This window comes from Emydura macquarii, unplaced genomic scaffold (genome assembly GCF_026122565.2).
Source record: "Emydura macquarii macquarii isolate MOO-44397 ecotype Brisbane River unplaced genomic scaffold, CSIRO-AGI_Emac_v2 contig_691, whole genome shotgun sequence".
NCBI lineage: Eukaryota > Metazoa > Chordata > Testudines > Chelidae > Emydura > Emydura macquarii.
In genome coordinates this window covers 16,327,673-16,351,242 of record NW_027130828.1, presented here as the reverse complement: position 1 = coordinate 16,351,242, position 23,570 = coordinate 16,327,673, and the positions used below count along the sequence as shown (strand labels likewise).

At 52.9% G+C, this 23,570-nt stretch overlaps 1 protein-coding gene across 1 annotated transcript in view; it reads right to left on the bottom strand.

The window, feature by feature from the left end:
• The window catches only part of AKNA (AT-hook transcription factor), a 64,597-nt gene that overhangs the window by 37,585 nt on the left and 3,442 nt on the right, over nucleotides 1–23,570 (bottom strand). Inside the window, exon 2 of the mRNA XM_067542161.1 lies at nucleotides 1,877–2,431. Coding sequence (XP_067398262.1) covers nucleotides 1,877–2,228 — 352 coding nt within the window. The 5' untranslated portion in view covers nucleotides 2,229–2,431. The remainder of the gene's footprint in view (nucleotides 1–1,876; nucleotides 2,432–23,570) is intronic.

The window sequence follows — 23,570 nt, the reverse complement described above, 5'->3', positions numbered from 1 at the left end:
CCCCGATATCTTCTGGACTTTTCTGGCCACCGTTGAGCAGATGCCTCCACTGAAATGTCTGCTAGGCCAGCTCGATCTTTCCCACGTGGAATTACAACTCAATCCAAGGCCATCACTGCACCTCGCCAGCCTACAGGATTTCTTCCCAGACCCATTACCTTGCCCTTGACTGCACTGACGTTCACCTGCTCTACTGGCACCCACCCATTCACGCCTCTTTTTTACAGCTCCTTCCAGAGTTCCGCACAAAATCCTCCCTCGTCTCAATGAACTGACATTTTGTACCATCAGCAGATGTGGCCACTTCCACAGTTCCCCTCCTACTCCAAGGCATTATACCCCTCAGAATCAACATGTGTTTTTCATTTTAACCATCTTACACAGTGAGCAGGTAACCTCACCATCCCTGGGAACACTCGTCATCCCCCACCGATGGAACTCAAGGTGCAGAGATTAAAGGTAACGTTTTCTGAAATGCACAAATGCTTTATGAGCCGAAACCCCAATCTGGGCTCCTCTGTCTACACAGCGAAGAAAAACCCGTGGCTGGCTGGTGCCAGCCAACATGGGCTCAGGCTGGGGGGCTGTTTCATTCCTGTGTAGACTTCCGGGCTCGGTTTGGAGCCCAGGTTCTAGGACCCTCCCACTTCTCAGGGGCCTAGAGCCTGGGATCCAGTCCACACCCAGACGTCTAGTTGCTGTGTAGACTTAGTTTTAGGCACTTGTGAACTTTTACCCATAGCTGACTTGCCCCGAGACACAGCAACCATCTGGTGTCATAGCTGAGAATAGGAGTCAAGATTTTCCTGGCTCCTGGCTGGGGTTTCATACTTCTAGTCTAGACTACGTCCTTAATATCACTAGTCCTCGTGTTTGCACTTCAGCTGTTAACACCTTGCCATGTTAACACCTTGCCATGTTGCTCAATGGTCATTTATTCCTACTCTGGGCTTCCTAGCTATTAACATGATGGGAGTTGGCCTCTCACCATGCAGTTATAAAGTTTCCTTCACAGAAAGCAGACTTCTAGCAACATATATGGACTGTAGCCCATAACTGTGACCACTGAGTGGTAAATGAGTCTGGTAGGTAAATGCAGGTAGATATTCCCTGCACAACACATGGTGCAGCTGGCACTCCCTCTGGTGAGTCAGACATGCCAGGAGAAAATCTGCTTGAGTGAATTTCCTGAGACCTGGCAATTGCCAACAGGAGGGCTTCCCTAGCCTGCAGCCATAGCAAATAGTATAGCATTCATAGCATTCACTAGCCAGAGCATTCAGCACAGATCCTGCCAGGCCTCAGAAGCTAAATAACATCAGACCTAATCAGTGCTCAGATGAGGGACCTCCCAGGAAAACTTTCAGGTATTCCAAGCAGTGTCACTGGAACTTCAATGGGTAGCACTTGCTTTCCCCCAGCACTGTAAAAGACTCAGATCCTCATCCCTTGCGATCATGAAAGACACTCCGTGTTTTTGTACAGGTGGTAAGATGCCAACTCAGGTAATTGCAATCTGCCTCCCTAGAAACCCTCTTGCAGTTTCAGTTGGATACAGAGTGGCTCCTTGCTTTCTGTCCTAAATGGGTGTGCTGTGCACATACAATGGGTTCCCTGTTCCACCCCAGAGGCAGCTGCACTTTAGTGGGCGATCCCTAGGCACTTAGGCTATCTGGGATTCGTGTTCTTTGAGGCAGTGAGCTGCATTTCCCTGGTCCCAGCAGACTTTTGGGGTCTGGAGAGAACCCCCAATGCCCTGGTGTCACCAGACCCCGCCACTGGGTGGGTCACTCTCTGCTCTGAGATATCTGTGCCATCTCCCTAGTCCATGCAGGCTACCAGAGGGAGAGGAAGGCAGAAGAGAGCACGGACTCACCAGCGAGTGGGCTCCTCGCACTGTCTCCATCCTGTCTGGGCTCTCCCCACTCAAACTCCTGCAGGTTGCTGAGTTCGAATCCCCCGTCACTCGGTGCCAAGAGCCCCGGGTGGGGAAGCGGATCCTTGGTACGCCTCCCGTGCCCCAGGAACTCCAGTTCTGCGGGCCCTGGGGCTGGTGACTCATCCCGCTGGCTAGCGTGACCCACACGTCCGCTCTCCTCCACTCCAGTGACTCCAGTCTCCTCCACGTGCCTCTCAGAGACCCGCTCCACCAGCTCGTCCCAGCACTGCCCAGAGCCATTGGCAAGATCCGACTCCAGCCAGTGGGCCCACGGGGCTGAGCTGGCCATGTCCGGCCGTCCCCGGCGAATGGCGTGCGGCGGGGCAGCTGGGTGAGAAGCCTGGCTCAGGAAGGGCCTGCCGAGGCGGAAGGGCCTTCACTGGCATCATTTCATGGTGCGGGTGCTGCGGAAGGGCCGGGGGCTGGGGGCGCCTTGCTTCCTTGGGGAACGCGGGTCACATCGCGGCTCCATTCGGCGCTTCAGTCCCCAGCCTGCAGCGAAGGGGAGACGGGCAGAGAGAGGGAGAGACGCTTACATGGCTGCCAGGAGGGACACAGCGGGCTCTGTTCAAACAGTCCCTCTCCCTGTCCCCGGCCCCAGCTCCCCGCCCCAGCTCCACGGGGAGCCGTCACCTCACGGATTGCACCCTCCTTCCCGCCTCCCACTAAAGGGTCCGACACCCAGGCTGGGTGCTGTAGACGCTGTCATGTGACGTCGCGCTGCCCGGACTGACACGGGTGCTCTCCCTCGGGGGGGAGAGTCACCCGATGTGCGCACTGGCTGGGCCTGGGGCCCGGGGAGCGGACACCTCACCCAGGGGTGCTTAGAGCTCCTCTGCCCTCAGACACAGCAGAAGGTCCTTGGCTTCCTCTCCCCAGCCCCTCCCTTTACACCCAGCCCCAGAGGGGACCGTAGGATCCACCACCCCGCGCTGGGAGGAAGGGAGGTCGCTGCCGCTCTGTGCTGTTAGGATGGGGAGCCTGTTTCAGCAAGTGCCTGGGATGCCCGCGGGAGCTGCCGGACCTGGCGCCGCGCTAGGGCTGAGAGGGCTCCTCTGTAACAGCAGGGTCCCATTGTCCCTAGCCATTGTGTGCGGGAAAAGCAGCTCCCAACCGCCCAGGGAGGCTCTTAAGCTGCTGAAGCCTAGTGTTTATCCTCCCCCCCAGCCGGTTACACACTTGATCTCACATCCTCAGCACTCAGCTCTGCCCCCCTCGGTGACGCCCCTTTGAAAAAGAAACCACGGCAGACATGTGCAGGCAGGCTTCTGCTGGAGCACATGGGGCCATTGCCGGGCCTTATTGGGCGGGGGGACCTCAGTACGTCACCGAGGCCCGTCTGCTGGCCTCTGCCCGGGGCCACAAGGAGCAAGTGATCTCGGCATGCCCCCTGTGTGCAAGCTGCCCTGCCGCCAGCTCCCCCACCAGGCTGCTGTTCTCTCCCACTGACGCAGGACTGGGCAAACTCCCCCAAGTACCCACAAGGCTGCCATGGAGGGATTGGAAATCAAGCAGGGAGCCCCGGGGAAACTCCTGCCTGGCTCAGATCAAAGCACCAGCTAGGCGTTCCCTCCCTCTCCCTGCACTGGACACTGCCCCTTGCTGTGCCAGGCACTGATCCACCCAGCTCCTTGGTGGATTGGGTCCGGTGGAGCCAGGAACTGGTCACCAATATCTGCATGGTCAGAACCTCTGCCAGCTGGTGAGCCTTGCATCCACAATGCGGGCCGGATACATTCCTGGGCTTGACGTTGCCTTGCAAACGCCCGTCGTGAGCCATCCGGGACCAGCGCCTCACGCGTTGACACGTCCAGCCACGGCTTTGTGTGAGCCGGAGCGCAGGTGCAGGGAGCACATCTGCCACTGTCTGTCCCATAACCACCATTCTCGCGCTCTGGAAACACAGAGCCCTGCGCTGCCTCTTGAACCTCGCTAGCCCATTTCAACACAGCTGCCTCTTTTCACGCTTCCTCCTTCCCTTTGCAAAGGGATCTCCCTCCCCCCGCACCCCCAGGGCGATGTGGCAGGAAGAGCTCTAGTGCAAGTCGTTTGCCTGATCCCAGCTGCCATGGCCCAAGCGCAGCCACTCAGCGGCCAGGCTGCAGTACTGGCAAGCAAGAAGGCTGATTTTCAGCAGTGCTGAGCACCTGCACCTCCATCGGGAGTCAGTGGCCCTTGGACTCCTGCAGAGACACAGGGGAAACTAATCCCCTCTGTGGTGGACACCAACCGGCTTAGGGGACACGGTGATTCCCAGCAAAGCCTAGATCACTGGTTTGAAACTGGTTCCAGAAGGGTAGTGACCAGCCTATCGCTGCCTGGTGGCTTGTGTGAAATGAGCTGCTGGGTCTCAGCCTAGTTCCCCCACAGGGAGGTATGGACTGAATGGGCCCTGGAAGCCCAAATGCCTTAGTCTCCCCAGCAGCGATGCCTCCGGGGACTGAGACTCCCAGCGTCAGTGGTGAAGGCTGCTCTGCAGCAGACCCAGCCGTTCCTTTTCTGTGCATCAGCAAAGGATTGGCCTCCAGTGCAGCTTTCCCTTTCACTTTCAACAAGCAGCACCCAGCACAGCCCTCCCGTTCTCCCCTGCAAGGAGATGGGCCGTTCCTGAGCTGAGAACTCACAATTCGCTGCAGTTTTGGCCTCAGCCAAATTCAAATCCAGGAAGAAAAAAAAAAGAAACAACTCCTCCCCGCACCCTCTCTCTCTCTCTTCGGTGCTTGCCTGGCAGTCTCAGATCTGAGCGTGTTTAAAACTCTGCTGCCATCATTTACCCCTCGAGTGCTGGCAGAGGCCCGCTTGCCAGCCACACGAATGCTCTGGAGTCCCCAGCACTAGCTCTACCGCTCTCAGCTCTTGTTCCTGGGCCAGGCCCTGCCCCAAGCCTGCTTCCTCCCATCTGGCAGCCAGGAGCAAAATCACATCCCCGCAAACTGCTCCGCTCTCCCGTCTTCCTCGATGTGGAACAAGGAAGCAGAATGCTCTCTCAGGGCAGCTGTGACCCCAAGCCGCGAGTTTTATAACAAATCCACAACCACCTAGAACTTCACTGCCACCACTGTTGTGCACCATCGCCACTCACACCTTCCGTGTCATTGAGAATACAACTCTGATCCCCTTGCTCCAAAAACACAGGCCTCCTTCATTTGGGCTACTGGAGAATCACCCTTAGCTGTTAGCAATATAGGGCCTATGACACACAGCTGGGCAGTTCTGCACCACAATTGGGCACTACCATCCACCGCAGGGCACACATCGTCCAACATAGGGCACGCGCACACACATCAGCGGATTCCTGGATTACGTCACATTTTTTTCCTACCAGTTCACCCCTCACGTTAAGCCCCATTTTACTCAGTGACTAATCAAAACCAAACACAAAGGTCTCAGCGGAGCCTGGCTATTAACCCCTTTGCTCCTGCGCTCAGAGTCTGTCAGCTCTGAGATTCAGGAGTGGCAGCTCTGGTAAGTGCTTTTGGGCCTAGTTCCTGTAGCAGTAATACTACCCAGGCAACACAAGGGTCTTTGGTTGGGGTAACAAGGTGAGAGTGCTGGAGGGCAGGAATGAGACATGGCTGGAGCATGCCATAGCTTTTGCTACCCACCAACTCCTACCCCACAAAGGCTCATCCCGCATAGCCAGAGGCCAGGTCACTCAGCAGGGGAACAAGCTGGGCTCGCCACAGGGCAGCTGGGAATGGAGAAGAGGATCACAAAGCAGGGCATTCAATGTCTGCCAGTGACCGGTACAGCCCACCACAGGGTCAGTGCAGTGGGACCTGGAAAGGGGCAGACGGGTTTTATTTCAGGATGGAGAGCTCCCAGGCGCGCGTGCCCGCCAGCACGTGTGGGCGGGCATGGAGCTGCTTGAGGTCCTTCCATTCTCCCCAACCCTCTGGCAGCTGTGCAGGTTCAGGTGAGATGCTGTCAGCCAGAGTTTATTCCTGGAAGGCTGAGCTAGCTTAGCAAAGGAAGAGAACCAAAGGCGGGGGGAGGACGAAAGCCGAAAGAGCGGAGGAAGAAATAAGAGAATAACCAGACTGAGCTTGGAGCCTGTTAACTGTCTGCACGGAATCATGTCTGTGGGAGGGACGACAAGTCGGACCGTGCGTGAAAGAGATTGTGGCTGAGATCCAGCAGACTCATTCCATCGATGACCTACGGGCAGGACTCGAGAACTTTCATTCCCTTTTTCTCCAGCTGATGCCTTATTATTAGGGCCTTGGGTTTCACAGTGACTAGTTATTTCGAGAGCCCAAATGGAGATGCCTTAAAGCGACTTGAGACTGTCAGACGCCCACCCTTTGGAAACCAGGCCACTCCCTCAGGGGGCTCAGGTTGGGCCCCCCACAGTCACTGACCCCCCTTGAAAGCCCTGGCCTATTTCTGTAGCACCTCTGGGCCCCAGACAGGAATCAGGACCCTACTGTGCTAGGCCTGTACAACCAGGACAGACACCATCCCGACTCCAGAGAGCTCACGATCTAGCACGCTGTCAAATCCATCCAGTCGCAGCCCCAGCAACCGCAGTTACCTCAGGCTGAAGACGGGGACAGCTCATGGGAACCTGCCTTTGATGAGGGAGGCTCAGAGCCCCCAGGGCCTGGCACTAGGGCATGTGGAGTCACCTCCCATCTCCTCCTGTCCCCCTCCCATCATCACCAGCGAGAACAAAAGCATGCACACTGGAGGCTGATATTATCCACCCACAGGCCAGGCATGGCACGGGCAGGGGCGGCGCCAGCTTCTCCCAACACTACCCGCCAAGGAGTCACAGCCTAATGTGCAGGAGGCACCTACTAGACACTTGCATACAATGGTGGGGAGTGCGGCAGAAACGCTGTAGTGTGCGGGGCCCAAGTCCTTGATTAGGATAGCTGACAAGCAAGCAAGCTAAAGCCAGTCAGACAGTCGGACCTGGGCCACTGCTGAAAGCCAGACAGAGACCCACCAACTCGTCTGCTGCAGGTCACTGAGCAGGCAGCAGGGCCACGGGGCTCTGGGTCCTGTCAGGAGAGAGGGGTAAAGAATCGCAGGGAAAGTTGCTTTCTGATGGCACTGAACCAGGAGCTTTGCTGGGATAAAGCAAGCAGTGTCACCGCTAGAGTTACCCCCACGGTACGGGGTAACTGCATAGGATCTTCCCCAGCTCTCTCCCACCTGGCTTCCTGCTACAAATCAAAAGACACAGACATAGCCTCCGGCAACCACCAGCAGCCTGTGGAGAACAGATTACTCACATGGTACTAACTCTCTTCTTCATTTCAACTTGTGAAATCATAACTAGAGGCAGCTAAATACTCTCCCATTGTTCATTTGCCATATAAGCAGTTTCGGCTGCTGCCATGGGCATGGTCTGAGGTCTCCAGAGGTGTGGAGGTGGCCCAGACAATTGTGAATGGGAGGGCAGCACCCAGAGCAGGCAGGTGGAAACATCCCTGTGTTTTCTGGGAGGTGTCCCTCTGGCCCCGAGTTTTAAACCCAAATTTTCAAAAGTTGTTCCTGATTTTGGGTGCCCAACTTGAGACAGACACCTGATTCTCAGAGGTGCTGGGCACCTGTGGGTCCCATTGATGCCAGTGGTGGGTGCTCAGCACCACTGAGAATCAGGTGTCTGTCTCAAGTTGGGAACCCAGAATCAGTGGTCCCTTTGGAAAACAAGGGTCATATTGCCTTCAGCACAGGGCTATAAGCAGCATGTGCGTTTGCATGCACAGAAGCAGGTGTCGGGAAAGATTCACATCCAGGTTGCCCAGCTTTGCTTCCCTTACTGCTCTTTTTCCCTGACACAACTCCAGAAACCCACAGCCCTTCCAAAAGCAGCTGCAGGAGCTGGTTCTGAGCCGCCTGTATCCGTACAACCCGGGTAACATTCCCAACAGGACTCCCTGCTACAATCAGATCCAGCGGAAGAGAAAACAACGTCACTCAAGCGAGAACTGGGCTCAAATTGGTATTTTGTTTTCTCTCAGGGCATCAAACATCAACACGCACGCCCTACAGCCCACATGAGCAGTGTGTCAAACTCACTACAGCCACACCGTCGACACACCCAACAAATGCCTTACAAACCCAGGCAAATGGTGTGAAACTCCCCAACGCACGCCCTACGCCCGGGGAGAGCAGAAACCCAGGCCATTTTCATGTCTCAGCGACGCTGCCAAGGTTCATTCAGTTAGTTTTACTCATCAAGCAAACAGCTTCTTCTCTCAGTGTTGCTCATAATTAGCACATTCCAGCCCCTGGAAAAACTCAGAGACGTTTCTTTAATCAAAACGTTCCCCTCCATCGCAACACACACACACACACTGGGTTTGTTACTATAGGTTGGCCCGTGACCCTGTTCCGCATGATAAGTTACTGCTGGGCCGGTCGTGCACACTGGGTAGAATGCTAGGCTATGGCTGACACAGCTATGACTCAGGGTGAGCACCAGGATGCGGGCATCAGTTTTACTTGCAATTAGTTATAAGCAGAGCTGCTTTGCTGCTGAGATCACGTGGGTACCAATGGAGGGACAGAGGGAGTGCCCGATCATATTGCAGGTTTGGACTGTGAATTAGCGACCTGTATCAGCTGGATTGGTAAATGGGAGGTGGGATCCCTGCTGGACGACTGCTGGTTGCATGGGCTACTGTTGGTGAAGGGCTTGGGAGGATCCTTCTAAGAGGAATGTCAGCGGCAAAGGATCCTGGGAGCATAGAAGTTACCACAGCAGATCAGGTGAATGGTCCATCTAGTCCAGTGTCCTGCCTGACAGTGACCAGCTGCAGATGCTCAGAAAAGTGCTAGTAACCACACAGGGGACAATTATGGAACAGACTCATAGACTCTAAAGTCAGAAGGGATCAATATGATCCTCTAGTTTGACCTCCGGCACAAGGCAGGCCACAGAACCTCACCCACCCACTCCAGTAATAGACCTCTAACGTATGACTGAGTTATTAAAGTCCTCAAATCATGGTTTAAAGACTTCAAGGTACAGAGAATCCACCAGCAAGTGAGCCATGCCCCATGCTACAGAGGAAGGCAAAAAAACCCCAGAACCTTTGCCAATCTGCCCTGCGGGAAAATTCCTTCCCGACCCCAAATATGGTGATCAGCCTAAGCCTGAGCATGTGGGCAAGATTCACCAGGCAGACACCCAAGAAATAATTCTGTGTAATAACTCAGAACCCACCCATCTAACATCCCTTCACAGGCCATTGGCATATCTACCACCAGCAGTCAAAGATCAGTCAATTGCCAAACTAGACTGTCCCATCATGCCATCCTCTCCAGAAATTTATCAAGCTCAGTTTTGAAGCCAGCTGGGTTTATTGCCCCCACTGCTCCCCTTGGAAGGCTGTTCCAGAACTTCACTCCTCTGATAGTTAGAAACCTGTGTCTAATTTCAAGTCTAAACTTCCTGATGGCCAGTTTATATCCATTAGTTCTTGTGTCCACATTGGCGCTGAACTCCTCTCCCTCCCTGGTATTTATCCCTCTGATGTATTTATAGAGAGCAATCACATCTCCCCTCACCCTTCTTTTGGTTAGGCTAAACAAGCCAAGCTCTTTGAGTCTCCTCTCATAAGGCAGGTTTTCCATTCTGCAGATCACCCTAGTAGCCCTTCTCTGCACCTGTTCCAGTTTGAATTCATCTTTCTTAAACAGGGGGGATCAGAACTGCACACACTATTCCAGATGAGGTCTCACCAGCGCCTTGCATAACAGTACTAACACCTCCCTCTCTCTACTGGAAATACCTTGTCCGATGCATCTAAGGACGGCATTAGCTTTTTTCATGGCCCCATCATGTTGGCGGCTCATAGTCATCCTGTGATCAACCAATATGCCCAGGTCCTTCTCCTCCTCTGTCACTCCCAACTGATGCGTCCCCAGCTTAGAGCAGAAATTCTTGTTATTAGTCCCTAGGTGCATGACCTTGCACTCTCCACTATTAAATTTCATCCTGTTTCTATTACTCCAGTTTACAAGGTCATCCAGATCTTCCTGTATGATATCCTGAGCCTTCTCTGTATCCCGATCCTGCCTATGGCTGGAGCATCGTGCCTTTCTCTCCCTAGCAAGTGATCATAGCGGGACCGTGAAAAGAGGCACAGGGTTTTTCAGTCAAAATAGTGATCACGAGAGCCCAGTTCTGCCAACCTCACTCACTCCCAGTCGTGCTTTGCTCCACGAGGAACCCCGCTGATTTCAGTGCGGGGTTACTGGCCAACCATGGACTTGCTCACTGCACAAGGGGGACAGAATCAGGCCCCAAAGCATTCATGGATTGGGTTTTTCACTGGGAGGGGGAGAAGGAGGGAAATCCGTCCAACTCAGACATCTGAACACCCCCACCGAGGAGCAAGTTGAGTCTTTTCAGACTTTGACCCCCTCCAGGATGCTTAGCTTTCCACGGCAATTCGACTCCCCGTCAGAACTGTCTAGGTCTCTTTAGCGATGGAAACAGCAGAACAAACCCGGGCGTGTGAGCAATCAGAACTCAAGGCTTTCTCAGCACCGACAAGTAAGTGAGACTCCAGCCTGCCTCGGGACAGCCCAGAGGGAGCAAGTGGAGCAAAACATCCAGTGCAAAGCTCAGACCAAAAAGCTAAAAACTCCAAAGTTTGACAAACCCTGCAACAGCCCAGTTACCCCCCACCTGCCACGGCTCAGCCTGCTTCCCACAGAAGACTCTTCCCCTCTCCCCACATCCTTAAAGAGACAGACTTTAAAACCACCTTTATTCAGCATCGTGATGATAATAACCCAGTGACGGGGGCGACTTGCTGGTTTCCGAACTAGTCTTAGAAAATCCACTACCTGGTCACTCTGCCTCTCTCTTGGGTTGCTCTTGGCGGAAGCCCTCCCACATAACGTGTATCAGTGACCTGGTTTGCAAAAGGTGCCGAGCAAATCCAGCGCTCGGCACGTCAGAAAAATCAGCCCATAAATATCCTCTTGGGCAGAGCTAGGCCGAAACCAACCCCACTGGATCAAAACAGCCACCGGGCAGGCTTCAAGGCAGTCTCCAGCGCGGGTCAAACATCAGCTTTGGGAATGAACCTTCTGCTAGTTTGGCCCTGGAGCCGCCTTTCAAGGTTCGGGCCCATGTGACTCACTCAGCCACCACCTAGGGAACGGCTACAAACAAAGCTGCGTGCAGCACAGCACTCAGACCCAGCCGCCTCTCGCTTCACCGGAGTCCCCACGCGCTGCAGGAAATCCCCAGGGAGGCCAAACACGGCAACAGAAAGTCTAGCTGCATTAACTGTCGGGCTCAGGAGAGACAAGACAGCCAGGGCAGCAACCATCCTCCGGGTCCAGGGTAGCAAGCCAGAGCTTACGGCGGAGCAGCAGAACAAGCAGCAGCTCCCTGAAGGCAGCGCCACAGCTGGATACTACGGGGAGGGAAGCACTCGAAATGCTCGGGCAGACTGTGGTGCCTGGGCTTCCCTCTCTGAGAGGCTGGCTCAGTCACTGCCCCGTTGCCCTGCGGCTGGCCTCCCCATAGCATGGCATGCCTGCCCACCCCACGCTGCACCCTGCTCTCCTTCTAGCCCTCTCTAGACTGTGTCAGCCACTGTTGCTTCCCTCTCAGCTCTGCTGCCTGGGGACTGGGCACTGAGCAAAGACCCCAGATGTTCAAACCCTACGTGCCTGCTTTCCGCAGATCGCAGGAGCAGCCCCGTTGTCGGCAGCCCTGGGGGGCCAGAAGCAGTGGGCTCGGAAGGTTAGATACACTCACCTGCTGGCACGTTCCCTGGTGCCGTTTGCCTTCTCCCTTTGCCGCTTTCCGCACCCAGGAGCCGCAGCGTGGCTCCCCGCTTTGCGTCTCCAGGGCCGTGCAGCCTGGCGGAGCTCAGATCACTTTCTTGCCTAAACTCTCTCTCTGTCTGTCTGTCTCTCCCCCTCCGTCTCTCAGGCTCCCGTGGCTCGTCTCCAGCCGGTGCTGCCAGACGAAAGAGCGTTCGCAGACTCACAGCTCTGCCCGCGCTCCATCCCCGCCCCCGTTCGAAGGCAGAAGCTGAAGCAGGAAGCATGCAGGCAGATTTCCTACAAGTTTTCGTGTGCGCGCATGCAGTCAGAACTTGTTAACTCTGTACAGCCCCGCAGGCTGGCACAAGGCCCGTGTACCCAGGTGGTGCAGCCCGCCACCCTCATTCGCCTCCTGCATTCAAACGCAAATCCTTTCCGGGGACGCCGTCTTAGACGGGGCTTTAAAATGGATCCGCTCTCTCTGCTGAATTTAGTGCTGGACTCTCATCCCCGGAGACCGCTAGCCACAGAGCAGAGGCAGCACAGGCAGTGGGAGGGCAAGCTTCTTCCCTGCCGCTCAGCTAACGTGCCACCTCTAGGGGCGAGGGGGGCATTCAGTCCCCCCCGGTGCATTCAGTCCTTGGCGTCTCTGGTGACACTGTACAAAGATGCCCATCTGCATACCTCCAAAGAGGGGCACCTGGTGAGAAAACTGGGGCCCCCGCTGCGATATGACAGGGCTGGGAGATGTATGGGAGGTGCAGAGTGGGGAAAGTGACCGATGCTAAGAACCCAAGATCTGGCATATACGGATTAACCTGTGCGACACGGTTGCCACTGGACTGGGAACTGAACGGAGACCCACCAGCTCATGTCATGGAATGAATCAGAAGATAACAATCTCTGGTCGCTAACGACCTGCCTTTGGGGGTGTTCCCAGTAGAACATCCCTCCTTTGTAATGCTCAGGCCGACTTGAGCTGGCTTTTAAGATTTCTCTCCTCCCGTGTTGATGTCCTGGGTTCCTTCTGATGTTGAGTCTATGAAGCTGCGTCTTCTTTGGGTCTCCGTTTCTACAGCCTCCCCGCCCCCCAAAACACCACAGCGTCTGAGCATCTCCCTAGCACACACCTGGCTTTATCCTCACAATATCATACGGAGGGAAGTATCATCCTCCCCATTGTACTGCCGGGGAATTGAGGAACCCAAGTTCACACAGAAAACCTGTGGCAGAGGCAGGACTTGGTCCCAGATCTCCTGACTGCTACTTCTTGTGCCTTGGTCACAAGACCATGCCTCTTACTACATTTCTCTGTGCTGCCTCTTGCGTAGCGTGGGGTAGGCAGCTGATCTTTGTTTACAAGGACTGTGTTCTACTAGGGAGATGTGAGAAGGAAGAAGACACATGTCACATGAAGAAGCAGTCAAGCTGTGCAAGAGGTGGTCTCCTTAAAAACCAGCTCTCAGCGGGGAGGCAGGGGGTCGAATTAGCTTGAGGACTGCAACTCCCCTCTTCCCCCAAGAAGGAGGGCATTCACGTCAGGAACAAAGCCACCGGGTGAGACAGTGTGGGGGAAGCTTGTCCTGCTACAGCCTACGCTGCACCTGCTTCATGGATAAGGCAGAAGGTGCCTTCCAAGAACTGCAGACAGAGGACTTCAGCATCCAGGCTGCCGGCTCAGCACCTTTCCCCAGCAAAGCATGCACACAAATTACATCACACACAGAGAGTGTTTGAAACAACAGGCAAGTCACTCAGAGGGAGAAGATGCTGGCTTTCAAACAGAACAAAATGAAAATAGGAATGAATCAAACAAGGGCAAAGAGGCACAGAAAAAACAGAAACCGAGCTAGACCTTCACCCCAAAATGGAGCCCGCATGATGCAGGAGAGGCTGTTTTTTTGTATTTCAGATCGATCACAGGGAGCATCCAAACTTTCAGTCTCCCCCTGCTCCCGTGACACTCGGCTCTGCAGTCCCCGGAGAGTCGCAGAGCTCCCACAGGGTTCAGAGAAGCTGCCAAACTCTTTGGCGATGATCCAAGCTGAGCCATTGAGGCTCACCCATTTCTGGAACAAATATTTGCATTAAAATGCAGCTTGGGGCCTCAGGCAGAGAGAAGCAGGGTTAGTCTGCACAGCTCTGTGGCCTGAGCAGTCCCGGGACTACAGAGCACTCTATAATTACACACAATGGGGAGCCGAGGAGAAGAGAGGGGTAATAATCACTCCCGGGAACAGCAGCGCTGTAATTGTCATGCTGGGGGCGTATCATGTCTTGGCATATTCACGAGAGGGTAATTAAGCCAGCCCTTGCTGTGTAATTGGTGACACGAGGAGGATGACATTTGCCAACCCTACACAGCCATTGAAGCCTCGACATGGCCTGGAATGTGCTTTGATTTGCAGCGGCCAGGAGAGAGCTGCTGGACTCTATGCAAAGAGCTCTCTTCCAGAGCAGAGAGGAACGGACCCAACGCTTCCAGCCCTTCTCCTTAGGGACTGGGCACAGTGGGCTGAAGTCTGTGCCACGTGGTGATGTAGCCAATGGGTATGGCACTAGCCTGAGACCCTTGGGACCCAGGTTTGATTCCCTGGTTGGCCACAGATTTGAGCGAGTCACTTAGCCTCTCTGTGCCTGAATTTCCCATCTGTAAAATGGGGATAAAAGCACTACCTTAGCTCACAGGGGTATTGTGTGGCTAAATACATTCAAGAGTGTAAGGTGCTCAGGTACTACAGTGATGGGAACCCAACAAACGTTGAAGACAGATGGAGAGCACTCCCACAGTATCTTCAGACGGGGACACCTACACCCTTGCTCTCTGTCAGCGCCATCTATATCCACAGTGGGCCAGACGTACTCATGAGATGTAGTCACTATGGCAGCTGGCCCCATGCTAGCTTCTGCTCTTCACTGCGTATGGGAACTATTCAGCCTTTCCCCTTTCACATCTCAAGATCCAGGACTGGCAACGAAGCTGACATCCAGCCAGCTTTGGAGATGAAGCCCCAGCCACACTGTTTTTGTGTTGGAGTGAAGGGATGCAGGGCCGGGGCCTGGTCAATGGAAAGAGTCAATGGATCACCCCCATTATGCTCGCCTGGGTGGACACAGGAGTACGAATAAGTCGAAGGGAACTGCTTCTAAAAATGCCCCAGGAGTCAGATAGCTCATAGCTGGGTGCCAAAGGGACTATGTTGCTCATTCGGGGCCTAATCCCTGAATTCTGTACACACGCCAAAATCCCAGCCATTGTTTTGGGGATTCCAGGTATGTAGGATCAGGCCCCTTGGGAACTTAACAGTGCATCTTCAGGGTCAGTCTGGCATTGGGAACTCATGATGGCTCTTTGCTTTAACGTTTTTTCATTGAGGTTTTTATTCCTCTCAGCACATACAAATATTACCCAATGTGAGTTGCGAATATCGTGGGTAACCGCAGATACAGTGTGTCTCATCCTTCATTGGAGCAGAATGCAATTCCCACAGGGTTTCAATGCATCGCAAAGCACAGGTGACAACTCCAATTAACTGAAGTTATTTTGACTTCCCTCTGATTCTAATTATTATTGCTAATGATCTGTATTGCAGTAGGACTTCTGAGCCCCAGTCATGGTCCAGGACCCACTGTGCTAGGCGCTGTACAGAAAAAAACCAAAAAAGATGATCCCCGCTTCAAAGAACTTGTAATCTATAATGCCTTGTCTCCACTTGGAAAAGTGACTGCGTTTCCATAGCCAACATGTGCTAGCTAAACCCAATCTAAATGCAAACCTTTTCCCAACCTAGGAATATAACCCATACCCTGCCCTGCATTGAAACTATATGGGTATTCCGCTCTGCTAGAAGTGAAGCTGCTCCAGATTTGGAGTCACCATAATCAATTTCCACTGTACCACAAAGACAAAATAAACCTACTTGAAATAAAATCAAAACAGCTGAAGGAAACAGGGGTGTGAAGTACAGACCTCCCAGGAGTTATTGCTGCAAAGGGTTCAGGAAGCAGGACAATGAAATGATTCTGTCAAAGTTCTGGACAGGAGCAATGTTTCGACAGAGAAACGGAAGGAAATGACTGGGCATTGGGCAGGATATGAACCCTGAAACTTATTTGTGTGTTATTGTGCACACATTAAAAGAGGGTTTAAAAAAATGAATGTTTCCTACTGGAGTTGGTAACAAACACCTGAGATCATGAAAGTGAGAGAGTACGGAAGCTCTTTGGGGCAGCGATGCTGGTTTGTTGTGCGTCTCTGTACAGCGCCTAGCACAAGAGGGCGGCGGCCTCTAGGCACTGCCATAATCCAGATACCTGGACCAAATTCTCAGCTGATGGAAACTGGCATAGCTCCAGTGACTGCAATGGAGTGACCCTGATTTACACCAGCTGAAGATCTGGCCCCTAATTTGCTTGTCGACGTTTACGTTATGTTGCTCATCACTCAGCGCCCCAGTGCTCAGCACCCCAGCTCGAGTGGTGCTGGAACGCTATGAAATGGCATCGGGCGCTGTCGTGGGAGCCAGAATGGCGTTCTGATGCTACTGATCACTGGACCGCCATCTCTCCTTCAGGAGTGGGGAGCTGGGTCCCTAATCCTGCCATCCTTCCTCTGCCATTACCACCACACGCCCTCTCCAGACAATCACATACCCCACTATGTCCCATAGACAGGCAAGCCCTGGACATCTCGCTACATCCTTGAAACAGACCACCCCCAAATCCACCTCCCTCAAAGACACTCTTACTACATCCCCATCACAGACCTCCTGCAATATCCTCTCCCTCCAGTCACCCACACACTATACCCCCTCATGCAGACACCCGTCCCAAACAAGCACTCACCCATCACTATGAGATCTCTAGTTCACCCACGTACCACAACCGCCAAACATGCCCTCATCCCTCCGCAACCTCCTGCCCTCTCTGTCACACACACACACTACTAGCCTTCCCCCCGCAGCATACCCTCACTGTGTCCCCCTCCCTTCATCAGATACACCCTCCTGCACTACTGGGGGGTTTTTCAGGGCTGAAGCACTGGACTAGACTGGTCAGTTTCTCTTGTTTCTTGTCAGTTTCCCATGCTCTCCAGCACTAGCACAATGCTGCAATGACTGAGTTGCAAACAGCCTGGCTAACTGTCATGATTTTATTGAGAGTCTTGTGATATTTGGTGGGTTTTTCTGACAGCCCCAGCTACCAGAGTTCATGTTGTTTCGGGAGAATCTCAGCTTTTTTATCAAATATTAAATGTCTGGCCCTCATGGAGGCAGAGAAAAACTTGAAAATGTAAACCCTTAAATGCTCAAAAATCACAAGGCAACTAAAAGCTTGGGGTTTTATTTTTAAACCTCATGATTTTTTGCGTGCCTCGCTTTGGCAATATTGCAAACGCAGAGGAAGATTAAAAAGAATTTAAAAAACCTGCTTTCCATAGGAATTCTTTCAAACTTTTGTGTATTGACTTTGGTTTTGTAAAAGATTATTGTTTTACAACTCCGAACCTGAGGGCCAAATTTGCTCTTTTCCTTTAACTTATAACTGATGATCAATATGATCGCCATAACCATGGCTACCTTCGGCTGTAACTCAAGAACAGTTTCTCATCTCTTCCCCAGACATCCAAATCGGAAGTCACTTTAAGGGGTGAGGGGGAGGAGTGGTGAAGACTCCAGTTCTGGCCAGTGAGTGAAAATGAAAGAGACAGGCAGGGCCGGAAGAAATGAGCCGATTAGAGTAGACAGCCTGTGAGAGAATGGGAAGCAAGCGGGTTACTGCAACGAAGACAGTGATGGAACGGGGAAGGACGACTGTTTAAAGACAATGAAGCGCTAGTAGCAAAAGCATAACATAATAACTGGGAATCCTTCCAACCCCAGCCAACGGGAGGGTTACCACAGATGAGAGTATAATCCGCCAGCCAAAGAGAGCTCAGCTCAGCAGCCCGGCCCGGCATCACGCAAAGCAGGACGCTGACAATTGATTGAAAGGGGAAGTAAGGGGAAGGGACAGCGCCCTGCCCCCCACTTTGCAAAATCAGCCTGGCTCTGCTAATCTGATTATCCATGGCTGGCTGCAGGCTCCTCGCCCCCCCCCCCCACACACACACATGCAGACAAAAGCCCCACGCACCAGGTGTCCCCTTTGCTGGGAAGGCCCTGGCTGAGCCTGGCTCCAGCGGTTTTCTGGGCACTTGCCCCAGTGGAGCCTTGCTTGGCGTACCTACATGCGAGCGCCAAGGCAACGGCTGCATTTATTGGCTCCGTCCTGGTCTGTGCCCCTGGATGTTTGCAACTCTCTCCCCCTTCTTCGCTGTAAAACGCTTGCGTGAGCGAGGAACCTTCCTGTTCGTGGATCGCGAGGGGCTGATGCAGGCGCAGCACGGGCCCTGCACAACCTCCTGGAGATGCACCTCGCTCAGGCCTGCAGCAGCCTCTGTTACTCCTGCCGGCTCTGTGCACTGCTCTGCCAATACCCTGCAGTCCTGACCCGCGGCGTTCCCTGCTGCTCCAGCCCTGGGCTCGTCCCAGCCCTACTAGCGCGTTCAATCCTGCCCTGCCGTCCTCTCTGCTCTCCCAGCCTCGCCCACACACCGCTCTGCCAACCACGCACCTCTGCCCGGACCCGCGGCACGGCTCGACCGGGCCCCGGCAAACTGTGCCCGATGGCGGCAGCTCTGCCGCAGGGCACTGGAGGGATGAATCTCCAGCTCATCCGAGCATGTCACCCCCTACCCCACCGCGGGTAGCTCCCCTCAGAGTAAAAGAGAGAGATTGCAGCAGCACGGCTTCACCGAAGCTGAAAGTCGGGGTGCCAACCCCCGAGGGGTGGCAGAGGCTGGAAGACCAACCAAAAGAGCGTGCCCCACTTCCCGAACCACCAGCCCCCAGCAACCCAGGTCCCGTCCCCCATAACGTGCCTCCCAGCCAGTCCGCCCCACCTTCCCGCCTGCCAGGGAGAGCCCTCAGAAAAGTGTCTTGGTTTGGAGATTAGAAGCCTGGTTACCCTAAATATCCCTGGGGGGCGAAGGCTAAACACGGTTGCTCTTCTGACCCAAACTGGTTTGAAGCCCAGTTGGAAGTGATCAGCAAGGCAATGGGGGCAGGTACGGAGCCCTGGGGACACTGGGCTGCAGAGCGTGGGGGCGTGTGATGGAACAAAGGTTTGAACCTTGGGTACATAAGAGCTGCAGCAGATCCTAAGATCTAATTATCTGCATGGAGACAGGCAGTTGCCAGACTCCCATTGCCGGCTTGTCGAATCCTGGAGAGGGAGAAAAACACCCAGTGATGTGTCTCCTCGGGAGACGGGTGAGGGATTCTCCCAGACATGTCTCCATCGGCCTCTCAGCTGAGCAATGATAGGAGCTGAGCTGGTCTCTAGCCCAAGGCGCAGGGAGTCTGAGAGATGAGACTAGCTAACCCCCTGCTCTCATCCAGACCAGACTCCTGCCTCCTACCTGAATGGGGCGGGGAGGGGGCCTCATTGGGAGTGGGGGGGGGCGCAGAGGAGGAAAGCGAGGTGGAGGAGGAGGCAGGAGACACCTGCTAACGAAGTCCAAGGAAGCCCTGTAAAAGCCCAGCCCTGACTCCCTGCTGTTGGTCTCTCACGTTCACCTGGGGGGCAGGTTTTTCTCTTAGCAGCCAAGGAGTCTCCAGGTGAGTTGGGTTAGGAAGACGCACGTTCCAGCTGCACAGTGCTAACATGCCCATCTGCGGTGTCAGTTGGGGCCTATCATGCAGCCGTAGAGCTAGAAGGGGCTCGGCTCCCAGAGCAGGGCACTTACTGGAGCAGCAGGAGGGTCCCTGGGTGTCATCCAGAGGCATAAGAGGAAGATGAACTTGGGAACATAAGGGCTTGATCCTGCAGCCCCTGCAGGCAGCGGGAACGACGTTAACTGGGAGCAGGAGCAGGTTCTGAATTAGGCAGATCCTGAGGGATGTCAGCGGATCACGGGGAGGCAGTGAACAAACCACACCAGCACGCTGCATCCCAGCCCTAGGCCTGAGCGGAGAGTTCAGCAGCGATGACCTCGGCAGACTTTCAGCTTTTCTTCTGAGGCTGCCGGTAAAAGTGCTAAGCAGAGGTGCGTGCACACCTGTCCCACTAGGAACAGGAGCAAGACCTTTTCCCAGCCGGCACGTTGCTCTACCCTGAGTTGGGCAGCGCGGAGGGACGAGGAAACAACCGTATTTCCACATGAGCTGCTGGAACATCCAGGCGAGCAGGAGGCAGAAGAAAAACGGCCTGTGGCACGGGGGAAAAAACCAGAACAAAGAGCAGAGCTAAAAAAGCCCAATGTGATGCCAGAGGCCAGGCCAAGAGAGCAGAGGCCCATACACCGCCTGCCTCCCTGCATGAGCACAGGTGGCCCTTCCCCGCCCCTTCCCAACGGCCACACCCCCTCCCTGGGCAAAGACGGCACCCCCACACTCCCACCCTTCAAGCTAGGGCCTCCTTTCCCCCTCTCCTACTCCCCATGGTCACGGGCTGTCCCCCCTTTTCCAACTCCAACAACATACAGCCGAGCCCAATTCCAGTGCCACCGACTGTAGGCCTGGGGCCCTGTTCCTGTAACCGTGGCAACGCAGGGTGGCAGGAGTGAATTCCCCCGGGGCACGTTTGAGGTATCCACCCACCTCTCTTTATTTAGCTGGGAGCCCTTGGTAGCCAAGCCATCGTTCAGCACCAGCATGACCCCAGGAAGCAGGCCGAGGGCACAAATTTGCCTCTGCTCAGGAAGTCTCCACGCTGCAGCGAACCCATTTATCGGCCCCAGAAAAGCATCCCTAACAATTTCATCCCTGCCACTAGATTTCCCCCAATCCTTCAGAGACGGCCACAGACCCAGAGAAGTGACGCCCCTCCTGGTCTTGTACGCTGTCATTTCAGCTTGGTTGTTGCCAGCGGGGTCAGGCATGGATTCCCTCACCCAGTACAGAGGGATTTTCTTTGCTATGGACTGTCCTTCACCATTGTTTCTCAAACTAGGGCCTTGTCTGCACTGGGGTTCTAGCCTCTGACGTAGCTATGTCAGTGCAAATCCCTAGGTGCTTGCAGTGGTGCAGCTGCCAGAATGTACCTACATGAGCGTCCACCCTAGGAAAGGCCTAAAAATCAAAAACAGAATCCTGCTGGCGGCCATCACATTGAAACCCAGCTATTACTGCTTGGTTCTGTCCCCACTGTGGGCTGAACTCAGCTTAAGCTTTATCGAACACACATGGTCCTGTCAGTAATAAGAAGCAGTGTCTGAGAGTCTGTCACCATCTCGAGGTACTCACACAACCCCAAGGGGGAAAGAGGCAGGGAAATGTTCTGACAAGTCTGTGGGCCCAGGATTTTACTATGCTGCAGACCCTGGCTACTGAGAACTCCATGGTTAAGGTGGGATAGAACTTTAATCATCTTTCCTGCAAACACTGACCATTACTACTAAAACTAAAGGAAAATCTCCATGCACTGGTAGCGGTAAAAGACATATGACACATAGTTGAGCAGTTCTAATTCCATCCAGCAGAAGGCGCACACACACACTCTCTCTCTCACACACATCCACCCACCCTGCATTTTAATTTATTAACTACAGTACTGAGCTGGCTGGCCCACACCTGCTCCCCTTTACAGATTTCAATGGGACCAGTTGGGTGCATAAAGGTAAATGCATGTGTAAGCAATTGCAGCACCAGGGCCCATATATTCACAACATGCTACTGACATCAGTCCCTTGCATCAAGACCTTTGTGTGTGCTCCATTATCCCCACCTTCCTTTTCTCCTACAAACATAGAGAGATGGCTACAGAAATTGAGTTTTCCCCAGACCCTAATGAGTGGCAGCCCAGCTGAGCTTTCACTTCTGACACACCCACCTCTCCGCTACAATTATTCTTCCTCGAAATACTTCCGGTTTATAAGTTAGCCAAAGATAACATCAAAATGAGCAACCCCAGCAGCAGCGCACAGGATTGGAGGTAGTCGCAATAATCCATCTGGATGCTCATCCGATCCACCCAGCCATAAAACAGACATGATCTCCTTTATCCTGAAAGACTCATTTCCCCCTTTTGCCATGCAAAAGATTCCCTCCAGATTCACAGTTACCCCAGTGGACTTTAACAGTGTGGTTCCAGATTTACGCTGGGGTGAGATCAGCATCTGGCCCACAGACTGCAGCCTTTTCTCTTTCCTGTCAGTGATCAATGCTCACTAAAAAGGACCACTACCAGGTTAAAGATGGTCCAAAATGTATGTTTTGTGCATGAAAGTCTTTCCACAAGCTTAGACCAACAGAAATGTTTCCAAGATTTAATACAAACACTTTTCGTTGGACTTATTAAGGGAAGTTAGGAGGCTAGTATACCTTTGAGGATCTGGGCCAAGGTGCCTAAAGTTAAAGCTGCATATATAGTCACCTTAAGGAAAGCAGTGTCGCCAACTCTTGCAATGATCTTGATATTTGGTGTTTTACTTAAATCACAGTACTTCTGGAGTCAACTGAGTAAGCGAGAATCTCAGCTTTCATTATTTAAAAGAAGTAGTTTCTAGTCCTCCTGGTTGCAGAGAAAAGCTTGAAAACGTGCCCTGAGTGACACCCTAAAGGCTCAGAAACTAGAAGGCAAATGGAAAGATCCTCCCCCCCCCCCTTTTTTTTTTTAATTTAATCATTTTTAAAGCCAATTTTATGATTTTTTTTAGGCCTGACTAGTGATTTTTGAACACTTGGGGTTGGCAATTCTGCAAAAGCGGCTCATTTTTCCAAAGGCGCCGAGAACCTGCAGCTCCCGTTGTTCACAGTTGGATCTGCGGGCACAAAGCATCCTTGAAGATCAAGTTGCTTTTCTTTAGGTGATTATACATGGGGCCAAGCACTCGTAGTAATAAAATACCTGGCTCTTAGCTAGCACTTTTCATTAACAGACCTCAAAGTGCTTTACAAAGGGATGGCAGTCTCATTATCCCCGTTTTACAGATGTCAAAACTGAGTCACAGAGAGGGGACATGACCTGCCCAAGGTCATTCACCAGATTAGTGGCTGTGCCAGGAATACAACTCAGCTCTCCTAAATCCTCATCCAGTGCTGTCTCCACTAGGTCACGCTGCCTCCCATTAGGCACCCCACTTTGAAAATTTGACCTATTTTCTCTGTCCAAGCTGAGTGAAATGCAAAAAGGAAAGTAACAGAATGAAGAGTGAAAAATACACTTTAAAAAAAAAATCTTTTGGGTTTAATAATCTAATCTCTCGTTATGCCTAAGAGAGAAGGAAGTTTTCTGCATGATTTTTAAAGCCGCCAGTGTCCCTTGCATGTTAATGGAAGCCGCAAAGGCAGACGTGATAGAATGATAGCTTCTTGTATCTGGACATTTTCATATTCCCAAGACTCAAGTATTCTCAGCACATTCCCTCTTCAGTTTGTGTTTTTGTCTAGGCCGCTATCATTAACGGCATGTCAGCATTTCCATTCAAAACCTCTAGTTTGGGGGATTTTAAGTAGAACCTAAGAATGTGCTTCTGGTTGAAAGTTGGTGAGGGGAAATTTTCAGTTCAGCAGGGAATTATGCCTGACTTATAAAACTTAAAAAACAAAAAAATGAAACGCATAGAACTTCAGTCTATGTGCATAAAAGAAAGGAAATAAAGGACAAACAAGCCGTAAAAGTTATGTTTTAATTAATAAACTATTATATTTTAAAATTAATGGAAAATGTATCTTCTTGTGGAATAAAGCCTTTTATAATAGCTCTTGTCTACTGCTTTTCATCAGCAGATCTCAAAGTGCTTCACAAAGGAGGTCAGTTTCATTATCCCCATCTTACAGATAGGGAAACTGAGGCAGAGTGGGTTAGTGACTTGCACAGAGTCACCCAGCAGACCTGGGGC